Raw genomic sequence first — 15376 nt, 5'->3', positions numbered from 1 at the left:
GTCAATATACTCATAGCTGCCTGGCCGGCATGGCCCAGTGGTTGAGCATCAACCTATGAACCAGGAGGTCATGGTTGGATTCCCGGTCAGGGCACATGCCCGGCTTGTGGGCTCAATTCCCAGTGTGGGGTGTGCAGGAGGCAGCCAATCAATGATTCTCTCTTATCATTGATGTTTCTCTCTCTCCCTCTCCCTTCCTCTCTGAAATCAATTTAAAAACAAATACACACACACACACACACACACACACAAATAGCTGAGTAGGGTATACGCACTTCTAGGTAGCAAGGCAACAGAGTATGAGAGAAATTTCTAGCATTGGAATTTTTCTGCAGCTCCCACAATATTTCGGGTGAACTAACTAGTTTTCCAGGAGAAGACATCAAAGTTACATTCTGACAGCTTCCGCTGCTTTTAGATTGCTATTTTTCAGTTTTGCTCCAACTCTTAGGTTCCACAAAGCTGAGGAGGGAGAAGAATGACCCCATTTCTATGACCTGAGATTCTAACTTTGCATTCATTCAGCAGATAGAGAGAAAACTACTGGGTGCCAGGCTTTGCAACCCTTCCCGCCTTCAAGAAGTTGACCTGTTGGCGTTAGTAATAATGTCAGGAGCTGTAGGATGTACATTTATTTGCTGGCTTTATTTAACCTTTTCCTTTGTGAACTGTGGGTACAGATTTGACTATGCAGTTGCACGGTTATAAGTACCTTTTTCTTCTGCAGTTATAAATCCTTCATCTAGAGTGGTGTAGGTATGAAGAATAAATTGCAAAAGCTAGATTACTGGTATTCTATTTTCACTGGAAATGTAACTTTAGTCCTGTTTCTATCATAGAATGATTTTCACAAACCACAACACTATTCTATAAAAAACTATTTCTGGCCTTTTTGCTTTACCAATTGATAAAATGTCCACTAAATCTTTATCAGTATCAAATCATATAGCAAGCTTGTATTTTTAACATAGAGCTATGACTTTATTACTTGGGAGTTCTGCCTTGAGAAAAGTCCACACAAAGGGCCCTAGCCGGTTTGGCTCAGTGGATAGAGCGTCAGCCTGCGGACTGAAGGGTCCCAAGTTCGATTCCGGTCGAGGGCATGTACCTTGGTTGCGGGCACAGTAGGGGGTGTGCAGGAGGCGGCTGATCGATGTTTCTCTCTCATTGATGTTTCTAACTCCCTATGCTTCTCCCTTCCTCTCTGTAAAAAATCAATAAAATTATTTTTTTAAAAAACACAAATAAAGTCCACACAAATGGACAAGAGAAAAATGTACAGATTCACAAAAGGCAGATTCACCGTGGCTGCAACGAAACAGCAGGCTCTTCAGACCCTCAGCGCAGGCGGGGCTGATGGCTTCTACACCCCTCACCAGCGCCCCAACCCTGCGCTGAAACTCTGGCCACACAGCGGGGCGTTTCTCATGTGTTTAAGGTCTCCGTTTGTCTTTTGCTTATTAAGCTATCCATAAAGCTTAGAGCACTGACACTTAACCGCATTCTTGAATAAGACACTGCATTAGCATGATGTCATCTCCGAAAGGGTGGCCAGGGTTCGGGCTGTGCTAGGAGAATGCGTAAGACACCTGATGCAGAGGCTCTCCACCACCGGGGGGCATTGGAGAAACCTGCCTGCCTTTGCAAACACGCCAGGGCTTGGACCCCACTCCCTGCCTCCAGAGGCGGAGCTCCAGGCAGGTGTATCTTGGCGAAGCCTAACCAGCCATTCTGTGGGCCCGAGGTTTCCGCCAGGCACATTCCCAGCCTGCCTGTGCACAGCTGGAGATGGCTGCTCCGTGCTGCTTTTTGCAAGATGGCTGTTTGAAGAGTGACTTCTTCGGCCCAGAATTAGGCATCCACAAATGTTCGTTCCTTCATAACTAACGTGAGGCCTTTAAATGCACCTGGCTCTTCAGACTTTGCTTCTCTAGTATGAGAAAGCCAGATGCCCTTTTTGCCTTCTGATTTATAGTTAATTTGATTAAACCGTCTTCTGGGTAGAGTGCTGCTAATCTCTTGTTTTAAAGATAAAAGGATTTGCACATTCAAAACAAAAAAGATGGTAATAGTGAAAACATTCACCTTTGCAACTTCTGGTAAAAAGAAAAAAAATAAACCTGATTTTAATTTACTACTGATTTTTACCAAACTTTCAAGTTTCAATGTATGAAAGAGAATCATAATTCCTTCCCCCAGCTGCTCTCTCTGGCTCAAATCAATTAAACTGCTGCCACCCAGACAGTTTCAGATTCCCCCAGGGGAGGCGCGCAACTTCACGCTGTGGTAGTTCTTGAGTTAGTGGCGGCCGTGTTTCTCTGCAGAGGTGCCAGGATGACCCCGACGTTCCTCTCCTCGCTCTCGGCGCTGTACAAATTATGCTTCTCGATGTACTCTTGGACGAGATCTGGTACCAAGTAGCGAATGCTCTGGCTCCTTCGGAGGGCTCGCCGGATCTTCGTGGACGAGATGTCGTTGGTGATCCATTCGTTCACCAGGTGAATGTTGGCCTGGTGTCTCCACAGCACATCCGATTCGTAGATGAATCTCTGAGCATCGTTTCCAGCCCGGGTGATGCAGACGAGCCCGTAGTCCCCCACGATGTTGGCGATGTCTTCGTGCTTCCACAGGTTGGGGACACCGAAGGACTCCAGCAGATCTGCCCCGCACAGCAGCTTGACCTTGGGCACGTCTGGGACAAAGAAGAAAACACTGCGTCAGGGTTTGCTATGTAATAACTCCCTGCATTAAAATGAGGGTGTGGGCGTGTTTTTCTGAAAAGAAGGCTCCGCTTTTTCCGATTCAGATTCTCAAAAGAGACCTAGGACAGCTGAGAAGCTAAGGACTGCAGGGGAAGGAGCTCAGGATGCCTCGCACCCCCCCTCCCTCCCTCAGCAAACCTACGAGGGCATTTTCCAGGCACCCCATGTACTGAATAGAAAATGGAACTAGATCTGGCAGGCGTGGCTCAGTGGTTGAGCATCGACCTGTGAACCAGGAGGTCAAGATTTGATTCCCAGTCAGGGCACATGTCCCTGTTGTGGGCTTGATCCTCAGTGAGGGGCATGCAGGAGTCAGCTGACCAATGATTCTCTCTCATCATTGATGTTTCTATCTCCCTCTCCCTTCCTCTGTGAAATCAATAAAAATATATTTTAAAAAAGAAGATGGAAATAGAAAGGGGGCTTGCTCAGCTCTAGAACCTTATCTGCTCCAATTGGCAAGTCCTGAGAAAACATGCAGACCTTTTCTTTGTGGCTCTGGGGTCTTCTTCTGACTCAATTCTGATCTTTGTTCAGCCCACTTCCTCTTCCGGCCAGGCCTCTCCAGCACAGGGGAGTCCTGCTGCTCACAGCCTCTAGCCTCCAGCTTCTCCTGGTGGTGTCTATAAAACAACAAAGCAACAGAACAGTCCTCTTCCTCACAGAGCTCAACCAAACATTGTCCCTCGCAGATGCTCACTAACCCTCCTTGCCAGCCTGGTTGTAGGCAGCCATCTTGTGAGGGCGTGAGGGTTAATTTGCATATTATCTCTTTATTATATAGGATAACATTAAGTAATAACTAGATGTCACTCACTCTGGTTTCTGAACCCTTACCTGGAACTGTCTCAAAGGTGTAAGACAGGTGTGTGACAAGCCCGTATGCTGTCACGGAAGCAGCGCACAGACAAGTCTATCCATGACCCAGCATCACGGCTTCCCATCCTGAATACCTGCCTCTCAGAAGACGGATGGCAATGACATCATCTTACAACTCTGCCTTTCTCGCTCGGGCACGGCCAGGCCGGCAGGCTTCCCTGCACATTCGCTAACAGAGCTTTGCACAGTAACCATCATGCAAACATCTCAACACACAATGCAAGGCACAGGCTCGGGAACACGCTGCCTGCTTCTGCGCTCCACGCTGTGCAACGACCTCACACGGGAACCACACACCTCAGCCCTTCCAGCCCTAGGGACCGCGCTGTAAACCTGTAGCTCAGACACCGGCAGCACGAAAACGTGGCCCAACCCAAGAAAGGCGCCGACCCGTTCCCGGGAGCCCACAGAGCTGACTTCCCCACAGGTACCTTAGCACCTTCGCAGTCTCTACCCACTCCTTCTGCAGACTCTCCCAGGTGTCCACCTCCACCCAGCTGGAAGTCTGGGTGGCAAGTTGTGCCATGATCACTCGGTGATGGGCAGAGATGAGACCTTTCTTCTTGTAGGCGTCGCCAACGGGAGAAATGATGCCTTTGATAACCCTGTATTTCCCTGGGTAGAGAGTTAGGTTTGACATGAGGTATAACAAATTAGACTTTATGCACAGGAAATAGTTCAATCGATATGATTTTAATCAAATATTCCCTTTCTATATTTTACACAGGGATTCAGGTTCACTCATTCATTCATAATTGTGGTAAAATAGACAACACATAGAACTGCTTTGGAAAATGCCTTAATCATGTTGTATTGTCCACCTACAGTAAAAAAAGAGCCCCAATCTCCCCAACCTCTGATAGTTGACACTGTGAAGTTTAAAAATGTTTGTTCGTGTGGTGGGAAAACTGTGTCTCGTTTTTAATTTTAGTTTCCTGTTTATCAGTGAGTATGAGCACCCATCCTCCTATCGATCAGCATAGAGCATGAGTTTGTGTAACAAAAGAAATCTTGTCTATGGAGGGAAGGAAAAAGTTTTCCTTGACCCTCTTCGGGTCGGTCCCTGGCTGGGTCTGAACATGAAACTGAGAAAGATAAACGAATAGGAGGAGAGCCCACATTTGTTTAATGTAAGGTTACAGACACCGGAACCTTCATAAGGAAATGAAGACCCCAGGAAACCGGGGAGCCTGAGTGTTTCACGCTGGGTTTGAAGAGCAGACAGCAGTGGAGAAACAGGAAGGGGCAAAGCACACCAGGCGAGTGTAGTCAGTCCGGGGAAACTAACGAAGGCTCCTTCATTCAGACTCTTCCTGGCATCCCTTTGTTTTCAGAGCTAAGGATGCGCCTTTCCTCTGGGGATGGGGGGTGCCTCTCACATGGGGTTCTGTGACCTGCTTCAGAGGAGAAGGGTGGGGAGGAGGGCCGAGTGACCTTCCTGATTCTGCAGATTTCTCAAACTCCTTCGGCTCAAAATACCCAATATGCCGCGGGGCCGTATTTGGGGGTAGTGTTCTGAACCCCACCGTTGCGTTTGTTACTGTTCCTACCTGTTGCGTTCATGTGGTCCTTGGCCAGCTCAAACAACCGGAGGTGCATGTTGGTGACTGGGTTAAAGGAGCCACAGGCAAGGAGAACCACTTCTGTCTTCTGGGGATTTTCCATGCTAGGACCCTGAAGGTGTCGATCCGAGTGGCACACTCTGGCACCTCCCGGGTTGTCTACAAAGGAAAAGCAACACCAGTTACAGGCCTTTTGACCCCCTTCTGTGTTCTCATTCCCAATAGATGGATTAGAATACTTGGCTTCGATGACTGCGCTCCATGAATTGTAAACAGTGGCCCCATTTCTCCACCCTCCTTTTCAGCGTGAACTTACAGCTCCTACCACAAAGGATGGGGAGCTCCTTCCCACTCTGTGTCACTTGCTTTGCCCAAAAGGATGTGGCAGATGTGACAGTCTGCCAGGTGGGGCTTTGCACACTCTTACTTTCTCTCGGATTCCTGCCTCTGCCACCAGACAGGCCCCAGCCAGCCTGAGGGAGGGTGACGAGCATGCAGAGAGCGCGGTGCTCCTGCTGACAGATGGCCTGCCATGAGTTATGTGGCCGAGGCCATCGGGACGGGCCAAACAGCGACCAGCGCAACACGAGAGCCAGCCCAGGTGGGATCGGCTGAGCCTGGCCCAGATCAGCAAACCCACAGCTGACCCAGGCTCACGAGCAAAAACGAATGTCCACTGCTGCACGCTGCTGCGGTTTGTGATTGCACGGCTGTGGCCACAGTTAACGGACACAGTGACACCATCATCTTCAGGGTAACTCCCCAGCAACCTGCCCTTCAAACCAGTGTTCTGCCTCTAAGTCAACATGATCACGTCACTTTCCACTGAGTAACAGCTTACCCTTCACAAACCTTTTTCATTCAAATTATTTGATCTTTCCATAAACCTACTGAAGAAATGCGAGACGTGATCTAAAGCTTTTATTAAAAACTTCTGTTAAATGAATATAGATTGAGACATCTCAGGGTGACAGCCATCGGCCATATCCCGCTCACCAACCCCTTCATCCAACTCCCAAAAGCAATCTCAGTCAACTTTTTCAGCTATTTCTTTTGGCAGATCCTAGTCTTTGTTGAAAATCACCTTCTCCCAGAATTCTGAAGGCACTACTTCGAGAGTTCAGTGCTAACGGTGAAAAATCCAAAGTCAGTTGTTTTTTTTAATTCTCCCCTGGAGGATATTTTTTCCACCGATTTTCAGAGTGGAAGGAGGGAGAGAAACATCGATGTGAGAGAGACACATCGATTGGTTGCCTCCTACACGCCCCGACAGGGGGCAGGGATCGAACCTGCAACCCAGGTATGTGCCCTTCCCTGGTGCACTGGCTGACGCTCTAACCACTGAGCCCCGCCGGCCGGGCCGAAGTCACTTTCCATTCTGGATCCTTTAAGTGTGACGTTTATTTTCTCCCTTGAATCCCGTGAGACCTGCCCTTTGCCCAGTGCTCTGAAATCTCAGTGAGGCCCTGTGGTGCAGCTCTACCCTCCCCTGTGCCGGACACTGAGCAGGCCCTTTCTAGCTCGAAGGCATCACCTTCAGTTCTGAAAACTGAACTGAACTGTTTTGCACGTGGTCTGCGCATGGTCTTCTGCCTCCCGTGGGGAATGCCTGTTATTTAGAGCTCAGGGGTTGGGTTCAGCCAAGCTAGGTGTCAATTCCAGCCCCACCCATCTCAGGTTTCAGGTACCTTCCCCCAGGGAGACTGAGCTGGAGCTGGAAGAACAGGACGCTGAGGTCAGGAGGGACTGGTGCCCAGGGGAGCCGCCTGCTGCACAGGGACGGATGGAACAAAGAGCTCGAAGCCCCCCTTGGCCTTGGGGATGCGCTCAGGTTCCAGGGACTCCCAGGGGAAGGGCTAGGGAAGGTGATCTCTCAGCTTAAAGAAAGCTTTCTCCCTTGTCAGTCAGGACCTGCCTCAGATGTCTCGTTCAGTCCTATTGATCCACCGTGAACACCACCAACCTGAGGTGACGCTCAAAGCCAAGGAGACTTAAGTTACAGTGAGCTCCAACCACAGCCCAGGGCGGCTTAAAAACAAAAGGACCTGCCCCTCTCGGGAGAAGACTGCCCTTTGGCCCGCGGCACCTGTGCAGGGAAGGGGCGGGCAGGGGCCGCTGGGAGAGGTGGTTTGGGAGCTCTAACAGGCCTGTCTGGGCTCCGCCTTGCCTTGCTCCAGGTGCTCGAGGACAGGTGTCGCCATGATCCACTTCCGTCTGGCCCACTCGGCCTACCAGGTGCACTGCCGGCGGCCCAGGTCTCACCAGCTCAGGCGGTAAGTGTCCCTCCCAGCCCAGTGCGACGAACGTCATTTCTTCCTGAGGTGGTCCTGACGTGTCACGAACATGTACTTTCCATTTTCAAGTTCGATTTCACGGACCTTCTTAGGTTTTAAAAACACTGATGTGTAAACAGTAATGAAACATTTTCTAAACATGAAGCCAGTGTGTAGAACATTCATTTTTCCAGAAAGAACAGGAATTGTGTGGCTTTTGTCACATTTCAGGGCGCTGCATTCGCCGACTCAAATAATGGGGCTGACTTGACAACCTCTGGAATTTACACCTCTAAGAAGCTGTTCCTTTTAAAACATACCTTTAAGCATGTAACTGTATTCTAGTTCTAACAACAGGCCACTGCTTTCAATAACCTGGGGGTATAACAGGACCTTCAGTGGGGATAAATCTCTGAAGGGTAAATTTGATTTCTACAAACACCCTAAAGGCATTCAGTGCTAAACCCAATTAGTAAAGTAAATAATAAAAATGACTAAAAGAGTTTATGGTGAAGAGCTACAACTACTAGCTAATGACGAAGATTTTCTCATGCACAGAAACTACATACACGTAACCGTAAACGTTTCCAAAATGGCTGAGCAGTAACAGCAGACTTCACTTGGTGGTTAAGTTGTGGTCGGCAGGGTAGCCCTCAGTTTGTAAGTGATGCTCAGCGTGAACCATCTGGCTGGAGGCAGAGGTAGCACTACATAGGGGCCCAGTCAGGACTCTCAGATCTGGCTCACATTCTACCTCTACCTCCTACTACGAGGTGTTTGTCCTAAGCCACTTAATCTGAGTCTTGGTTTCCTCATCTATAAAATGGGGAACCACAGTCCCTACCTCATAGGACTTGTGCATATTAAGTGAGAAAATGCATGTAAAATGACACATTTGTCTACTGAGTATTAATAACTCATGCTATTACTTGTGGATTGCTTTGGCGCATTAATTTAGTCATGAAAAAGGAACCAAAGTTCTAAAGACTCCTTAGAAATCAGTATCAACAGTGCCTGTGACATAGTAGGAGCTGAATAATGGTAGCTACTTTTAATATCCTTCCTTTCTCCTTCCTTCCTTTCTTCCTTCTATCCTTCCTTCCTTCCTCCTTCCCTCCCTCCCTTCCTTTGTTAATCCTCCCCCACAGACATTTTCCCCATTGATTTTTAGAGAGAGTGGGAGAGGAGGGGGAGAGAGAGAGAAAGAGAGACATCGATGTGAGACACATTGATTGGTTGCCTCCTGCATGTGGGGTTGAATCTGCAACCCAGGAACATGCCCTTGACCAAGAATTGAACCCAAGACCCTTCTGTCTGTGTGCCGATGCTCTAATCACTGAGCAACACAGGGCAAGGCACTTTTAATATTCTTATTGGAGTATTCTTAGACATAATTTTGCTCTAACGGGATGGATCTCAATTCGTCTTTGCTATGTGTAAAACTCTGCCTCTGTGGTTTAATGCTACGTTATCCTGAAACAGAACCTGGCTTTGGTTTCTGGAAGCCAGTTCATCACGAAGCGGTTGTGTAAAGTGTAACTCACTGTGTCCCATGCAGCCGAGCAACCGTGTTCCTGTCTGCGATCGCCACTCTGGCTCTCCAGTTGTACGTTCTGCTCAGGTAAGTTCTTTCATCGGCCAAGCCCTCACCTGGCAGCCGGGCGGTCTGGGTCTCAGCTGTGGGGGCGGTTCGGGTGCGCTCTGCGATTCCTGGCACGTGTTTAATTGTAGTCTGCCCCATTGTGTTTGCCCGGATCATCGACGGGAGTCACCCACTTCACTTCTTGGAAAAGTCAACAATCTCAATACAGTGAGAATCACTGGCTTTGGGCAGACTGAGTTTAATTTCATAAGAAGAGACAATGGGGAACCAACGTCTCTATTTATTCCCCACAGAGCAGTCCCAATAGCCCTGCATTACTTGATGTCTGTAGGGCTGAGGGCGACACAGGCACACTCGACCAGATTATGCCTTGATTATGTTAGTTTAGATTCTACGTTGGAAATTAGTCTTGGCAGAAAAAAAAATCAGTTAACTTTCTTATTGGACAAATGAAACAAATGCAATTTGGCACATTCAAAATAAGAGAATTGCAGTTCTGAGAACACTGATATTCGACAAGTACCTGAAAACGGAGAACCCGCTTAAGGGATGGAGAAGGGACGGGAACTGTGACACTGTAACTGGCCGACTTCAAACCTGCCGGCTTCTATTATAGGATGTTTGTGTGCAGTAAAGCATATTCCCTTACTCTGAAAAGCTGGAATTTCCACCAAATATTTTTCTTGTTTTTCCTTTCTTTAAAAAAATATATTTTTATTGATTTCAGAATGGAAGGGAGAGGGAGAGGCAGAAACATCACTGATGAGAGATACATCATTGATCGGCTGCCTACTGCACGCCCCACACTGGGGATCCAGCCTGCAACCATGGCATCGAACCGTGACCTCCTGGTTCATAGGTCAATGCCCAACCTCTGAACCACACCGGTTGGGCTCCACAAAAATATTTCACCAAAATAGCAAATTCACATGAATTAGAAAAATGGCAAACTTTATTTGTCCACCAACTATGACTATTAATAACTCAATGCTACTGGTGGGCTGTCTGACAGCATTAATTTGAGCCATGCTAAAGGAACTAAGGTCCTTAAGAGAAGTGAGCTGCCTGGAGCCCAATGAACCTAGTGCCAGGTTAGGGTTAAAATCCCTTCTGGTGTCATGCTTATAGCTGATCTCTTCTGATCAGTAGTAAGTAATGTGTAACCCAGTGGATTGAATTTTAGGCCCAGCTCTTCTCGGGACTGCAGTCAACTTCTCAACAACTTGGCTGGTAACACCATCTTTACTTTCTTTGCAACTGGTGAGTGTGCAGTCACTCTGACCAGCACTTCAGTGTCTGCTAAATGGTAAGATGGGACTTCCTGTTTTCAGGAGCTCAAAGATTGAAATGTAAGAAAAAATTCACTTTAGCCCTGACCGGTTTGGCTCAGTGGGTAGAGCGTTGGCCTGCGGACTGAAAGGTCCCAGGTTCGATTCTGGTCAAGGGCATGTACCTTGGTTGCGGGCACATCCTCAGTAGGGGGTGTGCAGGAGGCAGCTGATCAATGTGTCTCTCTCATCGATGTTTCTAACTCTCTATCCCTCTCTCTTCCTCTCTGTAAAAAATCAATAAAATATATTTAAAAAAAAAAAAGAAAAGAAAAATTCACATTTAAAATCCAGATGAAGGGCATTTTTAAAACTTCTTTAGTCATGCTTTTAGTTATTCTGCGATTTCTCATTGGTGTTATAAAATTCTCTAGTTATATAAAAATAGCAGATTTATTCACTCATTCCATAAACAGTTACTGAGTAGGACATAATATGGGTAGAAAAACAGGGGCCTTGACAACTTGAACCCAAAAAGTGACACAGAAGAGATTTTTAAAAACTGATTTTAGAGAGGGAGTCAAGAAGAGACAGAAACAGCGACGTGAGGGAGATACATTGATCAGTTGCCTCTCGTACATGCCCCGACCAGGGAATGAATGGGCAAGCTAGGTCCTGCATGCCCCACACTGGGGATCCAGCCTGCCACAGAGTTCTCGACCTTCCGGGGCACGGGCCAACCTCCAACCAACTGAGACACACTGGCCAGGGCCAGAAGAGGTTTTTTAAAAATGAAAAAGTAGTTATTGAGTGCCATAGGCACAGTTTTGCTGGAAGGTTTAACTGAGATAATGAGGAAGTTATTCCCAAAATAGTCCCAGTTATTATCGCCCGCGTCGCCAGTAAGAGCAGGACCTGTCGAAGGAAACCCTTAGCTAGCTAGCTTTTGAGCATTTCTGCTCCACACGAGGGAAGCGAGGAAGCACATTCGATTTAGGTTTGCACTCGGGAGTGTATTTCTGAGATGCTGAAGCCGAGGACAGGGACGCTGTCCTGCCGTCCTTTTAGTTTCACTGTGCCGCTCACTCACCTGCACCCGGTCCCACGGGCTCCAAAGAGGATGTTTTCTGCATTCGGTGTGGGATCCTTCAGGGAAGGCGTCTGCACCAGGGTGTTACCAGTTTTGGCAACTCACTGCGTACGTTTGAAATACTGAATTTCTAAAGGCTCATCTTAATCTGAAAGCTTGGCTGTATACAATACACCATTAGTCTTTGATACTTATTCTCTATTTACACTAAAAACAGAGGTATGTGGAGGCAGAATTCCGAATTAGACACATGTCACAGTTACACATTTCACCAGGGAAAGTTAAAAAAATCCCACAAGAGTTTTTTGTATGTGTGTGTTTTGTGAGTTCCATTTTGCTAGAATTTTTTTTTTCAGTTAAGATATTAACCAACAGTGGAACCACTGGACTAGGTTTGGCACCTTAAGCAGCAAGCCTTCCATCTCTTGCTAAGTGAGTGCCTCTGTTTAAATCCTTGTGGCAAAAGCACATTAAACATCTGTTCCAATGAACAGACAAGTATTCCTCACAGTGCTTTTTCCCTCCCAAATATAGGAAAAAACGACTCCTGAACTTTACTCCTTGTCTGTGCTGCTGTCAATGAGCAGCTTGGTTTCTACAGGTGAGCAACAAACGTCCTCAAAACCCACCTTGGTCAAAGGCTTATCAGTCCCTCAGGGGAAGTAACTGCTCAGCTAGGACTGTCACACTGCAAAGGGAAGTCCAAGAAGCTAAGGCGTCTGAAAAGCAAGAGAAAAAGCAGAGAGGGTTAGAGGGGAGATAAAAAGCCACCCTTCTCCCGTTACTGCCACTCCACTGAATTAGATCCCATCCTTCATCCGCGGTGCTTTTCTCAGGCCTGGGGCTGCTCTGGCTGGCCAGTGTGGCGGTGCAAGACCAGGTGCTAAACCAGCAGTCTGAAGCCCGGCTGGCCCCCTGCCTCAGATACGTGTCACCAGCAGGGTGAGCCTGTCCCCACAGCACTGCACCTGCCACGGCCAGCAAGCACATCACCATCTCCTACCCTGCTCCTCCCGAGATGAAACGGTCAGCCGAACATCAGAGCTACGACAGGAAGCACATCAAAGCCACTCTTGAAGGAATGCTGTCTTTAAGCATTAATGAGCACTGACAATGGATAAAAAGGAAGAGTTCAACCCAAATCACAGGGCTGACAGCACAACCAAATTCATCCCAAATAAGGATCTCCTCTGAAATACTTTCAAGATCACTACTTTGACTTTCGGAACCTCCTTTTTTGTTTCAGGAAGTGATAGCAACAGTTGCATGGTTGCTAGAGAAATATGTACTGAAAAGGAAGAAGAAAACTATAAATCTTAGTAATGAACAAAGGTTTAGTTTCAAAAGAAGTGATTCAGATTGCATGTTTGAACAAGGTCAATTTATTGCTTCTTTAAAAATGCAGCGGGAAATTTGAGTAAAAAGAATTAAAAATAATCACAATCTCCTCCATATGGGTTATGACAATCTTTTGCATCGTGACAGTCAATTACTACCTAGAAAACAGCCAAGTGACCCACATGGTATTTCGTCTTTTTACTTTTTCTGTGTAGTCACAGATTCTAAGGCAGTTTAAGTAGGACCTAGCTACCCATAGGTCTTCTGAATGTCTTTAGGAAGTGGAGACGCCTCTATTTCCTGAGGAAAAGACCAGTGTCCATTGGCAGGAGGGACAGATTCGATGTAAATATCTCCCAAACACATCGGTGACAGGCACAGACCTTCACAGTAGAAATAACTGTTTCCATCTGCTTCTCTGTTCAGGTGGGACTTGCTGGAGGGGAAGTTACTGAAACACATTCACTATCCACAACACTGGCATTTTCTAGCACCTTCCGTATCCCAGACATATTGTGAAAACTTAGTGATTAGAAACCTGAGTAATTCATACATCAATGAAATCGCCATGGCCAGTTTGGCTCAGTGGGCAGAGCACCGGCCCGCGGACTGAAGGGTCCTGGGTTCGATTACGGTCAAGGGTGGCTCATGGTACTTCTTGTTAGTCACTCAAGTTTCCTCTGCCCCGCATTTTCCCTACCTCGTTGGAGCAACTTGCACACTGTAGGCTCCCATCTCGAGTCCAAGTTGAAGTGTTCTAAACTCCTGCAGCCATCAAGCAGTATTTGCAGGCGTTACCTCATTTTATGGTGCTTCATTTCATTTCGCTTCACAGGTGTTGCTTTTGCTTTATTTTACAAATTGAAGGCAAACCCCCCCACGAGGAGAAAGATGATGACTCACTTTATTGCGGCGGTCCGGAACTGAACAGCAATCTCTCTGAAATGTGTCTGTATCTGGTTTCCCAGTTATGACTCTCAGTTCTGAAGTTGTTTTCTCCAACGCTCTCTCCCATGACTACTTACCTGATATATAGTTTTACAATTTCTTCTCCCCCCACTCCCAGGGCTTGGGTTCTATTTTTGTTTGAGGACTGGAACCCAAACCAATTTCTCTTACTTATGCACAAGGAATACTTTTTCATTCTCCATTCACTATAAACAAGAAGCCAAAGGTACAGAACCACTAGATCAGGTTAAGTCACTAATAAAGAAGAGCAGGCAAATAGAATGCTTGTAGGGTGAGCACTTTCCTCCATGGCTTCAAGACTGCACACACCAAAACCAACACAAATGCCTGAATAGAATACTTGTATTACCAACAGGAAAATTAGAGGAAGTACACAAGAGCAAATGTTTATTCAGCAAGTTCTTCAAGTGGTGAAATAAAATGTATCTTCCAGCTTTGTTTTGTTTCGCACTGACCTTATTTGTACTGAAAGTTCCATGTTGCTTAAAATGTTGACACTTCCATACATATCCACATGCCAGAAATGAGAGATAGTTACATTAACATAACCATCACACACTTTTACAAAGGACATTCTGTGAGCCTGAAGTGTTTTTGCAAGGTAAGCTACTGAACCATTCCAACTTGTGTGTCAAAGTCTTTATTTTAGCCCACATTTTCCCCATTACAGTTGACATAGTGGTTAGGGATTTAAGTAACTTACGAAGTGATCCCCCCGAATAAGTCCAGTAACCACCTGGCACCACACATAGTTATTGCAATATTATTGACTATATTCCCTATGCTGTACTTTACATCCCCATCAACAGTCTTTTCTAACACCCAAATTATAACTCTGAAATACACCTTATGGCAAGAAGTACGGAATTCCACCATCAGGCAGAACTGGCAGAAATAATTCATTTTGGTAGAGTTCTCCGGTAATATCAGTTGGAAGTTTACCCTGGGCGCCTGAAAAAGAAGTAGCTTTAAAGGTAACACCTTTGACGTATTTGCCAGAAACCCTACGGATTCCAGGAGATGGGCTGGAAAATAGCAGAAAATGGTTCCCACCTAATTTCTCAGTAATTTTTTAAGTGCTGCCCCAAGCTCACTAGTCTCCTTCTCGAGGGGCGTGAGTGTCAAACCGCACCCAGGAAGCGGGGCCTAGTATTTTCTTGATTTGGAAAAGATTTGGGAGGAAAGAGAAGTCGTTCAGAATGGACTTCCTGCTCTGCCTCCCACCACCTCCGCCGAGCTCTAGAAGCCGCTTCTAGAGGAACTTTTTAATTAATTTATTTATTTTTTCAGGGTGAATTCACCAGTGTCGAAGGTCAGAGGCAAATTTACCGAGGTTTTTGGTCCCCCAGAGAGAGAAAAGAATGAAGAGGCAAGCTCCTCGCCCCAAACTTGAATATGACCTTGCCTCGGCAACCGCTGTATTTGACCCTCAAAGATGCCACCGCCTTGGCCTCCCCTATGCTCGCGACAAAACGGGGTGCTGGGCGGACTCCCCTAGATACGAGTTTATCAGGGGCGCGGGGTAGGGGCTTACCACGTCCTCAGAGCAAAGCGGCCCGAGTCCTTCGCCGGACGACCCGCAGCCCGGACGCCAGCGAGGGGAACACCCGCGGCCGCGCCCTCATTGGCTCC

The 15376-nt window shown here is 47.0% G+C and overlaps 1 protein-coding gene across 6 annotated transcripts; it reads right to left on the bottom strand.

Annotated features, from left to right (window-relative positions):
* Positions 1–626: 626 nt before the first annotated feature.
* On the bottom strand, positions 627–15371 carry NMNAT1 (nicotinamide nucleotide adenylyltransferase 1). Of its 6 annotated transcripts, none has more exons than XM_023746343.1 (7): positions 15279–15371; positions 12067–12156; positions 11438–11597; positions 5192–5362; positions 4073–4256; positions 3246–3385; positions 627–2692 (listed from the first exon to the last, which is right to left on the bottom strand). In XM_023746343.1, the coding sequence occupies exons 3-7, from the start codon at positions 11478–11480 to the stop codon at positions 2277–2279; spliced, it is 954 nt and encodes a 317-aa protein (XP_023602111.1). In that variant the 5' UTR covers positions 11481–11597; positions 12067–12156; positions 15279–15371; the 3' UTR covers positions 627–2276. The 6 variants fall into 6 exon arrangements, with proteins under 6 accessions (XP_023602111.1, XP_014302958.1, XP_023602113.1 ...); XM_014447472.2 differs by having other exon boundaries at positions 11438–11541; XM_023746345.1 differs by lacking the exon at positions 11438–11597 and adding an exon at positions 9021–9259.
* Positions 15372–15376: the final 5 nt, after the last annotated feature.

The sequence above is a fragment of the Myotis lucifugus genome, unplaced genomic scaffold (assembly GCF_000147115.1).
Source record: "Myotis lucifugus unplaced genomic scaffold, Myoluc2.0 scaffold_658, whole genome shotgun sequence".
Classification (NCBI taxonomy): domain Eukaryota; kingdom Metazoa; phylum Chordata; class Mammalia; order Chiroptera; family Vespertilionidae; genus Myotis; species Myotis lucifugus.
This window is presented reverse-complemented; position numbering and strand designations above follow the sequence as displayed.

Bases quoted from the DNA above. Each gene is read 5' to 3' on its own strand.
- NMNAT1 (XM_023746343.1), bottom strand. From the start codon at position 11,480: ATGCAGAAAACATCCTCTTTGGAGCCCGTGGGACCGGGTGCAG. The intron at 3,386-4,072 runs GTACCTGTGGGG...GTTGTTTTATAG, and splicing joins GAGACTGCGAAGGTGCTAAG to ACACCACCAGGAGAAGCTGG. The intron at 2,693-3,245 runs GTCTGCATGTTT...TCTTTGTCCCAG, and splicing joins CCCAGAGCCACAAAGAAAAG to ACGTGCCCAAGGTCAAGCTG.